At 41.5% G+C, this 20,155-nt stretch overlaps 1 protein-coding gene and 1 non-coding gene across 6 annotated transcripts in view; both read left to right on the forward strand.

Moving 5' to 3' along the window:
- Positions 1 to 5,592: 5,592 nt before the first annotated feature.
- ACBD5 (acyl-CoA binding domain containing 5) overlaps positions 5,593 to 20,155 on the forward strand; it is a 50,488-nt gene continuing 35,925 nt past the window's right edge. For 2 of the 5 annotated variants that reach the window (XM_064368571.1, XM_012437794.3), the window contains exons 1-4: positions 6,942 to 7,054; positions 7,245 to 7,410; positions 12,195 to 12,315; positions 15,184 to 15,256. In XM_064368571.1, coding sequence (XP_064224641.1) covers positions 7,040 to 7,054; positions 7,245 to 7,410; positions 12,195 to 12,315; positions 15,184 to 15,256 — 375 coding nt within the window. In that variant the 5' untranslated portion in view covers positions 6,942 to 7,039. Of the gene's footprint in view, positions 5,662 to 5,696; positions 5,895 to 6,941; positions 7,055 to 7,244; positions 7,411 to 12,194; positions 12,316 to 15,183; positions 15,257 to 20,155 lie in introns of those variants that run through there. The other 3 variants (XM_064368575.1, XM_064368573.1, XM_064368572.1) reach the window with 3 other exon arrangements.
- On the forward strand, positions 14,687 to 14,746 carry LOC135271431 (U7 small nuclear RNA). Its single transcript, XR_010339573.1, has one exon. It is a non-coding gene; the product is annotated as a U7 small nuclear RNA (small nuclear RNA).

The raw sequence follows: 20,155 nt of genomic DNA on the forward strand, positions 1-20,155 counted from the left end.
TCCCTACATAGACGATCTTATCTAAAAATAATAACTTTGTCTCTTCATTATATTCACACCTCATTTTTTCTTCTTGTTTCATTACGTTGGCAATGAAATTCATACTTTTCAGAAGTATGAATGGCGTCTTAGACCACTTACAAGTTTTAGCCTTTTTTTAAATCACAGCAAAATATCATAGACTGGGTGGTTTAAACAGCAGGAATTTATTTCTCACAATTCCGAAAGCTGGGAAGTCCAAGATCAAGGTTTTGGTCAATTTAGTTTCTGTGGAAGTCTCTATTCCCGGCTTGTAGCCCTAGCCTTTTGACTGTGTCCTCACATGATGGAGACAGAGAGGTCTGGTGTCTCTTTCCTCGTCTTAAAAGGGATCATAATGGAGGGACCCTTCCTAAAGTTCCTATCTCTAAATACAGTAACACTAGGCATTAGGGCTTCAATATATAAATTTTAGAGACACACATTGAGTCCATAACAAATATTATTCCTAGCTGGAGCAGTGACTCACACCTGCTAATCCTAGCACTTTGGGAGGCTGAGGTGGATGGATCACTTGAGCTCAAGAGTTGGAAACCGGTCTGGCCAACATGGTAAAGCTCTGTCTCTACTAAAAATACAAAAATTAGCTGGCCGTGGGGGCGTGCACCTGTAGTCCCTGCTACTCAGGAGGCTTAGGCACGAGAATTGCTTGAACCTGGGAGGCAGAGGTTGCAGTGAGCTGAGATTGCACCACTGCACTCCAGCCTGCATGACAGAGTGAGATGCTGTCTCAATAAAACGAAAAACAAACAAAGAAAACCAATGGTATTCCCAATTAACTGCTGAGGGTCTTTTTTTTTTCATTTTTTTATAAAAATCTATATTAGTAGACTTTCTTTCTTTCTCTCTTTCTTTCTCCTTTCCTTTCCTTTCTTTTTTTTCTTTTCTTTTGACAGAGTCTTAACCTTGTTGCTCAGGCTGGAGTGCAGTGGCACGATCCTGACTCACTGCAACCTCCGCCTTCCAGGTTCAAGTGATTCTCCTGCCTCAGCCTCCAGAGTAGCTGGGATTACAGGTGTCTGACACCACTTTTGTATTTTTAGTGGAGACAGGGTTTCACCATGTTGGCCAAGCTGGTCTTGAACTCCTGACCATAGGTGATCCACCCACCTCAGCCTCTCAAAGTGCTGGCATTACAAGCGTGAGACACCACACCCAGCCTACTTTAGTAGATTTTCTAATGTTTACCTTTCTATGTATTACTGGAATAAACTTTATTTGGCCACTCTAAAAGCAACACTTAACAATAATTATAGTGAATTTGTACTGGGTCATTGTTAGCTAAGCTAGAGCCACATCTCTCTGAATTCTCTTCTTTTGTACTATTTTAGGGTTGGCCATAAGAATTTTGTGAAATTAAAAAAAAAAAAAAAATGGCCAGGCCTGGTGGCTCACACCTGTAATCTCAGCACTTTGGGAGATCGAGGATGGTGGATCACTTGAGGTCAGGAGTTCGAGACCAGCCTGTCCAACACAGTGAAAACCTGGCTCTACTAAAAATACAAAAATTAGCCAGATGTGGTGGCACGCACCTGTAATCCCAACTACTCTGGAGGCTGAGGCAGAAGAATTGCTTGAACCCAGGAGGTGGAGGTTGCAATGAGCTGAGATCATGCCACTGCACTCCAGCCTGGACGACAGAACAAGACATCACCACACACACACACACACACACACACACACACACACACACACAAAGAAGAAGAAAGAAAGAAGAATTTTGTGAGATTTGACAAGCTGAATAGATGTAGCTCTGAAAGGTACCAGACATGGAGTAGTAACTTGGCCCACAGCTTCTCTGAGTCCTGGGTCGGGTATATGTTCAGCTCCATGATGATTAGCACCGTCTTATTCTGAAGGTCATCCATGCCATTGAATTGAGAGGTGGAGAGAGAGAATGCAGGATTCAATTTGTCTGCATGGATTCGTTTTTTAATAGAGGTTTCAGTTTGTCCTTCCTCTTCCCTGCTTCAGACCAGTTCTTGGTTAGTAGATAGGCTGACCTATAGCAACATTAGGCCCCTACAGACACAGAGGCAATAGGCCTCTTCATCAGCTCCCACGATTACATAAAGTCTAATCTCTGTAATAGATCTCTGATACCACATTTATCACACCCTAGCTGATGCAAAAATATATATTAGTCTTGTTGTTTCGGTTGAGAGATAGAATCTTTGGCTGGAGTGCAGTGGTGCAATCACGGTTTATTGCATCCTCAACCTCCCGGGCTCAAGTGATGGTCCCACCTCCACCTCCCACGTAGCTGGGACTACAGGCACGTGACACAATGCCCAGCTAATTAAAAAAAAATTTTTTTTCTTTTTAGAGATAGGGTCTGACTGGTGCCCAGGCTGGTCTCCAACTCCTGGGCTCAAGTGATCCTCCTGTCTCAGCCTCCCAAAGTGCTGGGAATCCAGACATGAGCCACCATGCCTGGCTTAAAATGTATAATGTTTATGGATTTATAAACAACATTCAAGCCCCTTTGCATGGCATATATGACTTTCAAGTCAGTCTTAACCAGCTTTGTATCTCACGCTTTGTCTCATCTTCACTCATATCTATGATTCTATCACTTTGATGGATTTTCTGCTTATTACATGTGGTATGCTCTGGTAGCTTTTATATCTCTCCCTAGAATGGCTCTCTTCCCATCCTCTCTGCTTATAAATACCATCTCATCCCAGAAGAATCTGCTCAAATGTTGCTTTACCTGTAATATGTTCCCCATCTGTGTCACATACATTTAATCACTATTGTTTCCATGGCACTTTTTTTTTTTGAGCTGGAGTCTCATAGTGTTGCCCAGGCTATAGTACTGTTGCCCAGGCTGGAGTGCAGTGGCGCGATCTGGGCTCACTGCAATCTCCGCCTCCTGGGTTCAATTCTCCTGCCTCAGCCTCCCGACTAACTGGGACTACAGGCATGTGCCACCACGCCCAGCTAATTTTTTTTTTTTTTTTTTTTTTGTATTTTTGGTAGAGACAGGGTTTCACCATGTTGGCCAGGATGGTCTCAATCTCCTGCCCTCGTGATCCACCCATCTTGGCATTCCTAAATGCTGGGATTACAGGTGCAAGCCACCTGCCCTTCTCCCACCCTTTTTTTTTTTTGAGAAGGGGTCTTAGTCTTCCAGGCTGGGGTGCCCTGGCATGAATATGGCCTTGACCTCCAGGGCTCAAAAGGTCCTCCCACCTCAGCCTCTCAGCTTTCCAAATAGCTGGAACTACAGGTGCACAACACTACTCTAGTTAATTTTGGTATTTTTTGTGAGACAGGGTTTTGCCATGTTGCTCACACTGCTCCCCAACCCTTTTTTTTTCTTTTTTCTTTTTTTTAATTTGCAGCAACACCAGCCTAAGAATCGTCTTTAAATTTTGAGCTCAACTGATCCTCTCGCCTTGGCCTCCCAGTGTTGAGATTACAGGTGTAAGCCACCGTGCCAGGCCTGGTACTTGTTTTTTGAAAATAAAAATTTAATGTAAATTTTAAGTATAATATACACTAAGAAAAGTAAACAAATCTTATACATTTAATAGTTAAATATATCCATTTTAAGAGAGGACACATTCATGTAACAAACACCTAATTCAAGAAATAGAGCATTGCCAGAACACCAGAAGTTTCCTTATCGGATTCGCAGATACTACATCTCCAGCCACAATTCTAATATATTGGTTTTGTCTATTTTTTAACTTTATATAAATAAAATCATATATAATACAGTATGTTCTCTTTTGAATCTTTTTCTTGACACTGTTTGAGATTCATAGATGTTAAATAGCTGTAGTTTATTTGTTCTCATTGCTTTTCAATAGTCTGTATGTATGTTTTTGTTTTTAGCAGAGTCTCACTCCCCCGCCCAGGCTGGAGTGCAGTGGCACAATCTCAGCTCACTGCAACCTCGAGTACCGAGTTCAAGCAATTTTCCTGCCTCAGCCTCCTGAGTAGTTGGGATTACAGGCGCGTTTTGTTTTTGTTTTAGTAGAGATGCTGTTTCAACATGCTGCCCAGGCTGGACTCTAATTCCTGAGTTCAAATGGTCTGCCCGCCTTGGTTTGCGTTGAGATTACAGGCGTCAGCCACTGAGTCTGGTTTTTAAATTTTTTTCTTTTCAGCCAGGGTCGGTGGCTTACGCCTATAATCCCAGCACTTTGGGAGGCCGAGGCGGACGGATCAAGAGGTCAGGAGATCGAGACCATCCTGGCTAACACGATGAAACCCCGTCTCTACTAAAAATACAAAAAATGAACCGGGCGGTGGCGCAGGCCTGTAATCCCAGCTACTTGGGAGGCTGAGGCAGGAAATCGCTTGAACCAGGAGACGGAGGTTGCGGTGAGACGAGATGGCACCATTGCACTCCAGCCTGGGCAACAAGAGTGAAACTCCGTCTGGGGGGAGGGGAATCCATACATGTATTATTTTACCTTTGAATCTAAAACATCTCTAGAAATACATGATCAAGAATAGTCCTATTAGGTATTGTACTGAAAATACTGGAAGACATGAACCAGTGTCTCATGAGGTATCATATTTTAGGTAGAATTACAGATTGACACAATTGGAAGGCACCTTGGGAAGTGATTAAATCCACCATATCATTAATATGTTCCAGCAGGAGTTACCATATCTAAACCAGCATAGCTATACGAGAAAGGGTGGAGGAAACAATATATATTATTGAAGAACCGGGTGTGGTGATTCCTTTCTGTAACCCTAACTACTCAGGTGGCTGAGGTGGAAGGATCATTTATTTGAGCCCAGGAATTTGTGACCTGCCTGGGTAACGTACCTAAAACAAGCAAACAAAAGAATTTGGCTGAGGGCAGCAGTAGCTCAGGTCTGTAATCCCAGCCCTTTGGGAGGCCAAAGCGGAAGGATTGCTTGTTGTGGTCAAGAGTTCCAGACCAGCCTGGGCGACATAGTGAGGGCACCACCCAAACTCCCGCCGAGCCTACAAAAAAAACACACACATCATTAAACGCAAAAAATGTTCCTAGTCTGAGTATCTTCCTTTGGTGTGCTGAGAAAGTAACTCTAAGATTTAAAGCAAGAGTTTTTTTGGGTTCACTTACTCTTAGCTCTGCTGCTTCCTAAATTGTGGCACCTTGGGCAAGGCAGTTAATATGAGTCTGAATTTCATCGTTGGTAAACACCCTACAGCGTTTTGGGAATATGTGTGATATGCTTGGCGAATAGGAGGCACACAGTAACGGGCAGTCCTTATTCCCAGAACAGCGCTCGGCATTCATAAAAGACCCAAAAATTAGTAAGCATCAGGGGCAAGAAATTAGACCCTAGTTCTCTGATTCCAGCCCAGTCACACCAGGATAGCTCTCAAAGACACCATTTAGGAATTGTCCCTTACACTAGAAGCGGATGTGGTATTTCAAAGGCATACGACAAGCCACCCGCTAGGAAGGAGGGATTTCCGCCGCACGGCGGCCGCTTCCGCCGGACACAGACGCCGAACCGGAAGAGCTGGCAGGAACGCGGGCCGCAGCTGGGAGGTGTCTGGAAGCGCGGCGGAGCGGGAGACTACATTTCCCATAAGTCCGCGAGGCAGGGCGAGGGGCGGGCGTCGGGGACATTACCGGACTGGCCTTGCCCTGCAAGACCGAGGTAAATGCTGGCGCCGCGGCTCCGAGGGAGGAGTAACTTACGATTTGCGCCTCGATTTTTACTAGTAATCCTCCTAACCCATCCCCCGAAGTGACAAAAACGACTCTTCCATCCGGGAGACTTTGGGATTTCCGGGCCACAGGACTCCACCGCCACAACCTTAGCCAGTCCCCCCCACCAACGTTGGGACTGGTACACTTACCAAATGCCTAAGGACGCTGGGGGTTGCGCTAGTAAGTTGAAGGCCCAGGGTATCCCCTTTCTAGGGTTGATGATCCATAAAGACTCCTCATTGGCCACTCCCTCCACGCCCAGTATCTTACTTTTAATTTTTTTTTTTTTAAAAGTTAATTGGTTTCTTAAATAGAGACAGGGTCTCGCCATGTTGCCCAGGGTGGCCTTGAACTCCTGGTCTCAAGCGATCTTCCCCACTCTGCTTCTCAAAGTGTCGGGATTACAAGTGTGAGCCACTTGAGCCCCCAGTCTCCTATTAAATCCGCCTGGTGGTGATTGGCTCCCTGGGGCTGGGTGGGAAGCTAGTGGAGGGGAAGTCGCCCTCCGTCCCAGCCCAGTTTAGGAGCTGGCGAACTCCCCTCTCCTTTGGCTGCTGCTCAGACATCCTTGGCTCAGGGCGGCGAAAACTGTCGAAGACCCGCGGGCCAAGGACTGTTGAGCACCTCCATCTAAGGTCCCCAATGCTTTCCTCCATCTACCCTTTAGAGTGGTGTCACGATTGCCACTGGAGAGGCTAAGTGACTTGCCCTAGGTCACAGAACTTAAATGGCAGAACTGGGGGTTCGCACAGAACCTGTCCCGACTCAAAACCCTTGGCTTAGGCCTCATTACCTTCCTCAAACCTTAACCTAGGAGAGTGCAGGCGCTGGGGACCGCGGAGTCATTTTTGTTGCCCAGCGGTGCCGGCGCGCGCGGCCTCCGGCCCAGGCGCAGACCCAAACCCGCATCCCCAGGGCTCGTCCACCCGGCTGCCAGAACGGACATATCGGTCCGGCCTCGGTTTCCCCCTTCTGAACAATAGTGAGCACAGGTTGCTTCCCGCACAGAGCCGGGGTTGTGGCACCCTGGAGGGTTCTCGTCTCCTCCTTTCCCCGCTTCCCGGGCCCTCCTCTGGGGACAGACTGATCGCGCGCGTCCTCGCCGCGGCGGCGGGGCCAGTGGGTGGGGTTTGCTGCACGGCCGCTGCGGCGGCGGCGGCGCCAGTGGGTCCTCCGGTGACTCTGGGGCGGGGCTGTGGGGAGGGCGCGGACTGACAGACGGACTCCGGCGGAATGGGGGGTGTGGCTGCTCCGCCAGGGTCCCCCGGGTGGGAGAGCGGCTCCGCGGCCACCGGTGCCCGGACCCCCTCTGCCTTCTGCTAGACATGCTCTTCCTCTCGGTGAGTTGTTTTGCCGTCGTCGTGGGCCGGATTCGTGGCCTTAGTCACGCCCCGGGGGAGGAGGAAGGAGCTGAGCCGTCTCGATCCGTGTGGCCTGGATGGGGCAGGGCAAAGGGGAACTGACCCGCTACGCTCCCGGGCCTCCTCCTTTTGGGGGCATGTTGATCCGCGGCTGCGCTCCATGTTCCAGTTTCATGCAGGCTCCTGGGAAAGCTGGTGCTGCTGCTGCCTGATTCCCGCCGACAGACCTTGGGAGCGGGGCCGGCGCTGGCGACTGGAGATGGCGGACACGAGATCCGTGCATGAGACCAGGTTTGAGGCAGCGGTGAAGGTGATCCAGAGTTTGCCGAAGAATGGTACGTGCGCTGGGCCCCGGCTGGAGACGCCTCCTGCAGAGAGGCCGGAGGCCCCGAATTACCTCCTTTCTGCTTCTGGTTCTAGTGTTGTTTATTTAGCCTACTTTTTTTTTTTTTTTTTTTTTTTCTGTGTAGGAGCTATGTAATGAAAGGGGTGCTATTGAATATGAATTAATTACCTTTTGATCTTCCAAACCGGAGAAAGAGATAATATCCAGGTTTTAAGTAGTTCATATTGTTGAAAACAAAAGTCTTGTCACTTAATGACTGCGGGTTTGGGTATGTTTAAAAAAAATCTGGGATGGTGATGCCTAATGAACACTTACAGGGTCTACCAGCTTAAGCCCTCTGAAAACTTTTGATACAAAGGGACAGAAAAGAAAGAACAACTATAGCCAATTGTGAAATGACTTCTCTTTATTTTTATAAATATATATTTACTACCTTTGTATTTGCTATTCCATTGTATAATGTTCTCTTTTTTATACTCATATTGGACCTTCTTTGCAGCTTGTGAGAAAAAAGTCATTGGAGTTGCTGATCTCTTGTATTTAATGCGTTATTTCTCTGGCTGCTTTTTAGATTTCTTTTCTATCTTCGGTTTTCAGCAATTTGACTAGTAGGTGTGGTTTTTCTTCGTATTTACCCTGTTCACAATTTGCAGAGCTTTTTGAATTTGTAATTTTATGTCATAGACCAATGCAAAGTTTTTGGCCATTAGTTACGTATTTTTCTTTTTTTCTTTTTTTTTCCGAGACAGAGTCTCACTCTGTCGCCCGGGCTGGAGTGCAGTGGCACCATCTCAGCTCATAGTAATCTCTGCCTCCCGGGTTCAAGGGATTCTCCTCCCTCAGCCTCCCGAGTAGCTGGGATTACAGGCACCCACCACTACGCCGAACTAATTTTTTGTATAGACAGGGTTTCGCCATGTTGGCCAGGTTGGTCTCGAACTCCTGACCTCGTGATTCGCCCGCCTTGGCCTCCCAAAGTGCTGGGATTACAAGCGTGAGCCACCACGCCCGGCCCTTGTTAAATATTTGTCTTTGTTCTAAGTGCAGAACTTTAAAAAGGAAGACTTACTTTTCAATTCATATCATTCTACATTATATGAATTATATTTCATAATAAACATATTTAAAACGTAATTTTAGGTACTACTACTGTGCCACAGTTGTGGAACTAACTGAATACAATAATAATACATTACTATAGTATTTAATATCATGGTTTCTGTTATCATTAATTATTTGGCTAGGTAACGAATATTCAACACAAATCATGCAACAAAAATTCATTAAACGCAGATTCAGAAAGTTTTAAAAACAAATATACACAAAATAGTGTTCCATTTGTAATTTTATCTTTTTTTTCTTCTATGGTGTTATCTGAACCTTTTGTAATTCCAAACATTCTATTTTAGGACTAAAAGATAAGAAAGAATAAACAAAATATAAATAAATAACATATGAACTTATTTAGGTATTGATTTTTTTTTTTTTTTTTTTTTTTTTTTTTTGAGACGGAGTTTCGCTCTTGATACCCAGGCTGGAGTGCAATGGCGCGATCTCGGCTCACCGCAACCTCCGCCTCCTGGGTTCAGGCAATTCTCCTGCCTCAGCCTCCTGAGTAGCTGGGATTACAGACACGCGCCACCGTGCCCAGCTAATTTTTTGTATTAGTAGAGACGGGGTTTCACCATGTTGACCAGATGGTCTCGATCTCTTGACCTCGTGATCCACCCGCCTCGGCCTCCCAAAGTGCTGGGATTACAGGCTTGAGCCACCGCGCCCGGCCTTAGGTATTGATTTTTTAAGTCCCTGATTATTAGAGCTTATAGAAAGGTATGATTCTAAGAGTTTTATGTAAGTAGTATGTTTACCCTGTCTCCTAAAGCACACGTTTTTATAGTTTTTTTTAAATACAGGTAAAGCTAGACTGATGTCTCTAGGCCACTATCCCTGTTGACATTACATACCATTTATTAGGAAACCCATATAAATTAAAGTACAGTTCATATTTACGTAACATTTAATAAAGTATTGCAAAATTAAGATACCCTATCAAATGGTAACTGTGTTGGACAATATCCAGTATACTGTTATCCCCTGAAATTAAGTTGATATTAATTGAAGCAGAAGTTTGTCATGATGAATTGTTATAAATATTTTTGTAATACTACTTTTAAACCATTTAATTTGCTCTGAACCATTTACGAAGAGCAAGATCTTGCAGTTTTTTGTTTCTTGTTGCTCAATATTTATTTAAGGCCTGAAGTAGTAATGGATCCTGTGGTATCTATGTTTGGTTTGACCTTAACCTTTCAAAATTAAAATTCTTAGATAATATTTCAGACACATGTTAAATCTATCATGTATGAGCCCCTTGAGGACAGACTCAGAGTGCCGTACACACAGACTACGCTCAACAAATGTATGTTTTTGTTTTTTTAATATCATTCACCTAAGCCAATACACTTATTTGGTTGACTTACTGAAGATATTTTGAGATTAGACTTGTGATGTTTTAAATTTAGATTTGTGTTATTTAAACGAGTGACCACTAAAACTGTGGTTTCTCCATTTTTTTCCCTCTGTTGTATAAAGGATTGTAACATTAAAATACTGTACCTATTAGGTACTCCTAAATGTACACATATTATACAGATAATTATTATTGTGCTTTGAGAATTAATTATGAACTCTTGGCTAAACTGGAAACACTAGCTGTGTGGTAATTTCCACAGCTTTTTTTTTTTTGAGATGGAGTCTTGCTCAGCTGCCCAGGCTAGAGCAGTGGAGCAATCTTGGCTCACTGCAACTATCGTCTCCCAGGTTCCAGCAGTTCTCCCATCTCAGCCTCCTGAGTAGCTGATTACAGGCACCTGACATCATGCCCTACTAGTTTTTTGTATTTTAGTAGAGATGGGGTTTCACCATGTTGGCTAGGCTCGTCTTGAACTTCTGACCTCAGGTGATCCACCCACCTGGGCCTCCCAAAGTGCTAGGATTACAGGCCTGAGCCACTGCTCCCAGCCCACAGATCTTATAAACTGCTAGCTTATTCAATTTACAAACTTTAAAAAAATCTTGTTACAATTTTTATTTTTATAATTTTGTTATAAAGATAATATACACTGATGTTTAAAACCTTTTTATTGAATTCCAGTAGCTCTGAAGCTCGCTTAAATTAATAAAAAAAAACTTTTTAAAAATAGATAAACAAAAAGGAAAATAATCTGTATACTTACTATCCAGAGATAGTCTTTAAACATTTTGATGATTATGTATCTTTTTTTTTTTTTTTTTTTTTTTTTGAGACAGAGCTTCGCTCTTCACCGCAATCTCCGCCTCCTGGGTTCAGGCGATTCTCCTGCCTCAGCCTCCTGAGTAGCTGGGATTACAGGCACGCGCCACCATGCCCAGCTAATTTTTTGTATTTTTAGTAGAGACGGGGTTTCACCATGTTGACCAGGATGGTCTCGATCTCTTGACCTCGTGATCCACCCGCCTCGGCCTCCCAAAGTGCTGGGATTACAGGTGTGAGCCACCACGCCCGGCCTGTTGTTTATCTTTCTACTGTACTTTTTATGTATATAAATATTTTGCAAAGATGTATCATGTTATATATGTTGTTTTTAAACTTATTTTTTTTAATATATAGTAGATCATGGAACTTATACTATTATTTATATTTTTCTACAATATAACTTTTTAGGGCCACAGTTATAAATTGTCCTGTTATAGTTAATATCATAATTATTAAAACAGTTATTTCCTATAAAATATTAACATTCTAATTTTTCAATTATTGAGAATATTGCAACTTATAGCACTTGCTTATACAATTTGAAATTTTTTTTTGTTTTTTGAGACAGGGTCTTTTTCTGTCACCTAGGCCGTAGTGCAGTGGCGCGATCACAGCTCACTGCAGCCTTGACCTCCCAGGCTCAGGAGATCCTCCCCGCTTAGCCTCCTGAGTACCTAGGACTACAGGGTGTGTTATCATACCCAGCTAATTTTTTTTTGTTGTTTTGTAGAGACAGGGTTTTGCTATGTTGCCCAGGCTGGCCTTGAACTCCTGGGGTCAGGCAATCTGCCCACCTCAGCCTCACAAAGTGCTTTGATTACAGGAGTGAGCCACCACACCTGACCAATTTGAAAATTTTAAACATGTAAAAAGTTATAGATATGCTAGAAACATATATGAAGAATTATTCTCAAAGAAATTGATATTTCCAAAATTACAGAGGTAAGAGTGAGAAATCTGTTTTATCTTGGATTAATTCTTTTTCTACCATAGTGTATACTATTTGGCTTTAGCCCCAAATTCCTTATATACTGATAATTTGAAATTTGGCAGGGTATACATGTAACTTTTTCACTTATGCTAGTCAGTTTTGATTTGTTATAAATTTTGAATAAAAATACACTTTTTTAAATGGTTGCATAATAATAGTTATTCTATATTTTAGTATGTTTTTAAAGAGACATTAGCTGGTTATTCTGGTTATCTCTACAGCATCTCTCTTCATTTATTCTTTTATTTATTGAACAATCTTAGGCATTGCTATTAAAATTTAAAATCTCACAGTGTTTTGAAATCAAAGAAGCAACTAACAGAGGCATAACTTTTGTTTCTATAAGATAGAAATCAATCGTTATCTAAAGTATTAATGAAATATAAAATCACTATTAGTATAGCTAAGTTAATTTATAACCTTAGATTATCTGTTGTATTCCCCAGATGATCTATATATAATGTTTTATATTGTGTGTTTACAACAGGTTCATTCCAGCCAACAAATGAAATGATGCTTAAATTTTATAGCTTCTATAAGCAGGCAACTGAAGGACCCTGTAAACTTTCAAGGCCTGGATTCTGGGATCCTATTGGAAGATATAAATGGTAATCTTTTCTGTAGAGCAAGAATTTAAATTTTAATGACATAATTATCATATGGCTACTACTTAAGTGGTTATATATTATTCTGTGCAGAAAGTGTCCTAGGTATTAAGTACAGTTTTTATCCTCCAGGTTTTTTTCTTTTTTTTTTGTCGCCCAGGAGGGAGTGCAGTGGCAGGATCCCGGCTCACTGCAACCTCTGCCTCTTGGCTTCAAGCGATTCTCCTGCCTCAGCTTCCTGAGTAGCTGGGATTGCAGGCTTGCTACCATGCCCAGCTAATTTTTGTATTTTTAGTAGAGACAGGGTTTCGCTATGTTGGCCAGGCTGGTCTGGAACTCCTGGCCTCAAGTGATTGCTCGCTTCAGCCTCCTAAAGTGCTAGGATGATAGGTAGGAGTTGCCGTGCCCGGCCTCTCCAGGTGTTCTTAATACAGTTTTACACAAATAGGAAAATCCTGGGGAGGAGAGGAAAACAATAAAACCAAAAGGATGGGTGCATCCAAGGTAAGAAACATTTTCAGTTAATCTTTATTTTTATGGAGTTTTCTCCCCTCTTTTTTTTTTTTTTTTTTAAGCCAAGAGCAACTCCCAACCTAAGTTAAAGAAACAAACTTTCACTGCCTCTTTTACCTGCCAAGAAAAGTAATGGCTTTTGCTTGTTCATATTGAGCGTTTAAAAGAGTAAATAGCTAGGAATATGACTCAGGTACTGCCATGCTAACTTTTTACATAAGCTGTTACTTCTAACCTACTATACTTGAATAGAAATTTGATTTTTTGACTACTTAAGAGATTATAAACTAAAAAGTGTACTGAAAAGAATTATAAACTATAAATTAAAAGAATTATAGACACAAATACCTGTACCTGTGCTGTTTTCCCAGTCGACTAACAGTTGATATTCTTAATGCAATTGAAGCCTTAACAAATGTCTGACAAAGTCTTTTAGACTACGTTATTAACAGAATATGTTAATTGGTAAAGCATGTTTTAACACCTACACTTTTTTTTTTGGACACAGAGTCTCACTCCCATCACAGGCTGGAGTGCAGTGGCACGATCACGGCTCACTGCAATCTCTGCCTCCTGGGCTCAAACAATCCTACCACCTCAACCTCCCTAGTAGCTGGGACTACACACGTGTGTCACCACACCCGGCTAATTTTTAAAAATTTTTTCTAGATATGGGATTTGTCTATGTTGCCCAGGCTGGTCTCAAATTCCTGGACTCAAGTGATCCACCTGCCTTGGCTGGGACTACAGGCGTGAACCGCCTTGCAGCACCGGTTTTGTTTTTGTTTTTGAGACAGAGTCTCTCTCCGTTGCCCAGGCTGGAGTGCAATGGTGCTGTTTTGGCTTACTGCAACCTCCGCCTCCCAGGTTCAAACGTTTCTCCTGCCTCAGTCTCCTGAGTAGCTGGGATTACAGGGCTGTGCCACCATGCCTTGCTAATGTTTGTATCTTTAGTAGAGACAGGGTTTCACCATGTTGGACAGGCTGGTCTCAAACAGCTGACCTCAAGTGATCCGCCCACCTCAGCCTCCCAAAGTGCTGGGATTACAGGCTGAACCACTGTGCCGAGCCCAGTTTTTTTTTTTTAACCCACACATTGTGATCCTCAGTTTCTTCACCCTGCACTGGAAGTGCCATAAGTTTGTTTCAAGATTTCTCAGTACTCTACTTTTCTCTAAGCTCTTTATGAATAATCATACAATAATAGGTTAAATGAAATAGTAATATGTTATTATTTAATATAACAATTTTAGTAGTATTTGATTTGCCCATTTTAAGAAGATATAATTATTTGCTTCACGTTTTTCCCTTAGAATTGACCTTTGGTGGAGTTAAACTCCTGGGAAAAACATATTAAAAGGGTGGTTTACACATCAGGCAAAAATTTGAAAGAACTATTATTATTTAGGGGTTTAAAAATTGCCTGTCCCTCACATTTTCAGTATTCTAGAAGTGATAAATTAGTTCCATTTTTAGTTCACATATACAAGTTAGGCTCTTATTTAAATTAATGGAACTTTTTAACCAAAATGTCTGTTCATTTAAAATATGCCTGGCTGGGTACAGTGGCTCATTCCTGTAATTCCAGCACTTTGGGAGGCCGAGGTGGGTGAATCACCTGAGGTCAGTAGTTCGAGACCAGCCTGACCAACATGGAGAAAACCCGTCTCTACTAAAATACAAAAACTAGCTGGGTGTGGTGGTGCTCACCTGTAATCCCAGTTACTCGAGAGGCTGAGGCAGGAGAACTGCTTGAACCTGGGAAGTGGAGGTTGCAGTGAGCCGAGATCGCACCACTGCACTCTAGCCTGGGTGACAGAGTGAGACTCCATCTCAAAAAAAAAAAAAAAAACCCATGCCTGCATGTTACAGCTCTTTTAGAATTTTTCTGGCAGGCTTGTGGTCTTTATTGAAAGCCCATTGAGAAATTTATATTAAAAAGGAAAAGAAAAAATAAAACATGCCTGTGACAATTAAGGTGGTCTTCTACACTTGATCTTAGCTAAAAGCCTAAGAAGTGATAATGTCATCTTCTAAAATGTTTATTTCTGTTACCATTCTTTGTAATAATATAAAAACTTCGAAGAGTTCTTAGCAAATATTTATGAATATTCTGTAGTCTCTGGTATATTACTACATAGATGGGTTATATACTTATTTGTTTTAAATACTGTTTAATTTGCTAGTTTATTTGCTATGTTAATTTTCTTCATGGTGGAACATTTAAGCCAATCCTGTTATGACTTTATGTAGAGCCTGTTTTAATTAATAACCCTATAGCATCAACTAAAAATTGTATTCTGAGCAATTAAAAATCAGGTGTCTCTTTGTCATTATGTGGCTGTTTTCATTTTCTAGGGATGCTTGGAGTTCACTGGGTGATATGACCAAAGAGGAAGCCATGATTGCATATGTTGAAGAAATGAAAAAGGTAGGGAAAATAATTCACAGTTAAAATGAAAATTCAGAGCAGCTCTAATTTAATTTGATTTATTAGACAAATTAGCTGCTTTGTTTTAAGGAGATTGTAGTATGTTACACAATAGAATTTAGATTACTGGATTTATAGGACTTTTCTGTCGCATGAAGTCCATCTTAAGATAAGTGTTTTTTCCTTCAGATGTATCACACTGTGATGATGTGATATTTCATTTATTTTTATTTATTTTTTTTGAGACAGTCTCACTCTGTTGCCCAGGCTGGAGTGCAGTGGTGCGATCTTGGTTCACTGCAACTTCTGCCTCCTTGGTTCAAACGATTCTTCTGCCTCAGCCTCCTGAGTAGCTGGGACTACAGGCACGCACCACCATGCCCGGCTATTTTTTGTATTTTTAATAGAGACAGGATTTCGCCGTATTGGCCAGGCCAGTCTCGAACTCCTGACCTTGTGATCCATCTGCCTCGGCTTCGCAAAGTGCTGGGATTACAAATGTGAGCCACCTTGCCCGGCTGTGATGTATTATTTTGTTTGCGTTTTTGTTTTGAGACAGAGTCTCAATCTGTCGCCCAGGCTGAAATACGGTGGCGCAATCTTGGCTCACTGCAACCTCTGCCTCCCAGGTTCAAACAATTCTCCTGCCTCAGCCTCCTGAGTAGCTGGGACTACAGGAGCAAAACACTACGCCCAGCTAATGTTTGGATTTTTAGTAGAGATGTGGTTTCGCCATGTTGTCCAGGCTGGTCTCAAGCTTCTGACCTCAAGTGATCCACCTGCCTCAGTCTCCCAAAGTGCTGGGATTACAGGCATGAGCCACTGCACCCAGCCTGTTTTTCTGTTTTTTAATCTTCCCAATCTTTCTCTATAGTTAACTTCTGGAGAAAGTGTAGAAATAGTAATCTTTGAAAATATTAAAGTCCCTTACTCAGGAGTCTAGAAAGTACCTGGACTCTCTTCAAAGTATTTCTGCTTTGGAACTTTTTACTTAGTTCAACAATGTTCTCATGTACGTTTTCACTCATAAATTGAGGTAGGTATTCTCATCGCTGGATTTCTCTGTAAGAAGTCACATTTTTCTGCTTTCCTTCAGAAGCAGAATAAGATACAGAAGTTTTCAAGTTCTCTGCTAACTAGTAAGGAGGGGTGTTCATTATTAACTAGCTCTTTTAAATGTGTTAGAGGCATTCTTTTGAGAGCAAGTGTATGAAGAAATCATGAATTTTAAAGATGATCATAGAGACTTTTTTTTTGTTTGAGACAGAGTCTTGCTCTGTTGCCCAGGCTGGAGTGCAGTGGCATGATCTCAGGTGACTGCAACCTCTGTCTCCCGGGTTCAAGAGATTCTCCTGCCTCAGCCTCCCAAGTAGCTGGGATTGCAGGTGCATGCCACCATGCCTGGCTTATTTTTGTATTTTTAGTAGAGATGGGGTTTCGCCAAGTTGGCCAGGCTGGTGTCAAACTCCTGACCTCAGGTAATCCATCCACCTCAACCTCCCAAAGTGCTGGGATTACATGCATAAGCCACTGTGCCTGGCTGAGACTTTTTATAAAGAACCATTTTTATTTTAGACATGGATCAGAAGTTGTGAAATCTACGTTTGATAATCTTAAGTAAATTATCTTTGAACATAATCTGTAAAAAGGAATAATTTTTTGCCGTATGGCGTGATAGTATTAATCTCTGTTGTAATTTTTATTTGTTGTTACTAGATTTAGACTAGTTTTTTGTTGTTGTTTTTCTTTTTAAATTTCTTTCACACTGCTCATAGTTGTGCCCTTTGTTGCATTCTTGCAGTTTTTATTTGGTGGACTTTGTAATGGAGAGCAGAGTTTAAGTTCCTTTGGCTATTAACTACGTCAATAACACCATAACAAATAGACCTTTCAAAAGCAGAGAAAGAAAGATCATCTAAAGCCTTTTGGTTTCATAACTATTTCTGTCTCACTTTTTTTTAAACCTTAAATGTATTTATAATTTTTAGGACATACTTCTATAATATAAAGTTCAATTGACACATTAAGTAAAATTTACCCATTTTTTCTATTCAATTGTGTTAATCGGTTGTATAGCCAGTTTAAAGTGGGAGGACAATGAAGCAATGTGTATTCTGCCTTTTTCCCCTAGAAAGATTAAAACTATATTGCTGCTAAAATGTCTTTAACTCCTTCTGTAATTAAAATAATTTAATCTTGTCATTCACACTTTAAAAACTTCATTGTAGGCCGGGCGCGGTGGCTCACGCCTATAATCCCAGCACTTTGGGAGGCCGACGCGGGTGGATCATGAGGTCAAGAGATCGAGACCATCCTGGTCAACATGGTGAAACCCCGTCTCAACTAAAAATACAAAAAAAATTAGCTGGGCATGGTGGCGCACGCCTGTAATCCCAGCTACTCGGGAGGCTGAGGCAGGAGAATGGCTTGAACCCAGGAGGCGGAGGTTGCAGTGAGCTGAGATTGCGCCATTGCACTCCAGCCTGGGTAACAAGAGAGAAACTCCAACTCAAAAAAAAAAAAAATTTCATTGTATATTGTGAATATGACAAAGTTTACAGTACAATTTTAGAGATAAACCTAAACATATCAAGATATCCGTAAATTGAAAATGTGATTATTCTTTTGAATTATTTTTAGAGTTTAGCTTTATGGCTATCAATAAAAAAAAAAATTGCATGTTTCTAAATAATTTTGCAAGATAGTACATTATCCCAAAGATCTGATTATTGAATTTGGGACTTATTCTAATTGCAATAATTTAGTAACTGAAGCACTTGTTAAATTATCTCCTTAAATATAATTCATCAATTACTATAGTATTGCTCTTTATCATTGCTCTTTTTTTTTTTTTTTTGAGACAGGATCTGGGGTCTGGTTCTGTAGCCCAAGCTGGAGTGCAGTGGTGTGATCTTAGCTCACTGCAACCTCTGCCTCCTGGGTTCAAGCAATTCTTGAGCCTCAGCCTCCCAAGTAGCTGGGACTACAGATGCATGTCACCACACCCAGCTAATTTTTAGTATTTTTAGTAGAAATAGGGTTTCGTCATGTTGGCCAGGCTGGTCTCGAAATCCTGACCTCAGGTGATCCACTCGCTTTGGCCTCCCAAAGTGCTGGGATTACTCTGTGCCCTGCCTGTCATTATTCTTTGCAGTATAAATCTCATTTTATGTCTTTGCTGTCAGAGGTTTTAGCAACCTTATTAATTTAACTTATATTTTATAATAAATTATCTTTTGTAGAAAGTGACTTTTCATAATTTATAAATTGTCCCAATTTAAAAGAATAAAAAATTCTTTTAATACCAGCTGTGGTGGCTCATGCCTATAATCCCAGCACTTTGGGAGGCCAAGGTGGGTGGATCACTTGAGGTCAGGAGTTCAAGATCAGCCTGGCCAACGTGGCGAAACCCTGTGTCTACTAAAAATACAAAAAAATTGGGCAGGCATGGTGGCGTGTGCCTATAATCCCAGCTACTAGGGAGGCTGAGGCAGGAGAATTGCTTGAACCCGGGAGGCGGAGGTTGCAGTGAGTCGAGATTGTGCCACTGCACTCCAGCCTGGGGAACAGAACAAGATTGTGTTTCAAAAAAAAATTTTAAAAATAAAAATTCTTTTAACATAATAGGATGTTTTTTAGAAAATTGCTTTTCATAATTTATAAAGTGTCCCATAAAATGTCACTGAAAAAGTTGATGGAATAAAACATTGTTGTAATATAATGTAATAGGATTTTATCTTTGAGGAAAAGTAATGTGGTTTGAGGGGTGAGGGAAATCCATGTTTCATTCAGTAAGGTTTATTTTGATTCCTAATCAGAGGGAAGTATAAAATTATATATATATATATATATATATATATATATATATATATATATAATATATATATATATTTTTTTTTGGTATAAATTTAGGCTATCTTCTGGGGATTTCCAGAGTATTCAGCTAACATTATAAATTGTCTCCTGGGTTCAAGCTATTCTTGAGCCTCAGCCTCCCGAGTAGCTGGGACTAAATGTGCCTATGTCTGTTGAATTTAAAGAGAGATCAGTGTACTCAACCTTGGCTACACATTAGAATCACTAGGGGATCTTGTGAAAAAATAGAAATGCCCCAGGATGACCCCAGACTAACTATTTCAGGGTTTCTAAGAGATTGAGATAATCACTATAATAGAGGGAGGATTGGACAATGGTCTCATTAAAGATGGAACCTCGGCTAGGCGAGGTGTCTCATGCCTGTAATCCTATTACTTTGGGAGGCTGAGACAGGTGGATCACCTGAGGTCAGGAATTCAAGACCGGCCTGGTCAACATGGTAAAACTCTGTCTCTAGTAAAAATACAAAAAATTAGCTGGGTGTGGTGGTGGGCACCTGTAATTCCAGCTACTCCAGAGGCTGAGACAGAAGAATCACTTGAATCCAGGAGGCGGAAGTTTCCGTAAGCCAAGATCATGCCATTGCACTCCAGCCTGAGCAACAGAGTGAAACTCTGTCTCAGAAAATAAGTAAATAAAGATGGAACCTGAAAGTTGCCATGGCCAAAGGTCTAGTCCATAGCTCAACAAGTCTAGAACCACTAACTTCCTCTCAGTACTGAGGGTTGGCTTTTGTTTTAAGGTTTCACTCATAGTAAACATCTTTTGCAGATGGAAGGAAAAAACGAATGCCAATTTCTTAACTTAGAGTGGGTGATAGACTTTTCTAGTGATCAGCATACTCAGGATTGATATCTAGGTCACTCTTCTAAAGGTTAGAATCACTTGGGAGCCTGAATTAGTGATTCTGTTGAACAGAGAGTAGAGCATTGGGATCTGGATGGCTTTAAGGGTTGTGGTCATTTTGGATCAAAAGTCTGAGGAATTTAGTCTTTGATTTCATAGAGTATATCTGCACCTTTC

The sequence above is a fragment of the Aotus nancymaae genome, unplaced genomic scaffold (genome assembly GCF_030222135.1).
Source record: "Aotus nancymaae isolate 86718 unplaced genomic scaffold, 86718_ANA_hifiasm-v0.15.2.pri h1tg000077l, whole genome shotgun sequence".
Lineage (NCBI taxonomy): Eukaryota > Metazoa > Chordata > Mammalia > Primates > Aotidae > Aotus > Aotus nancymaae.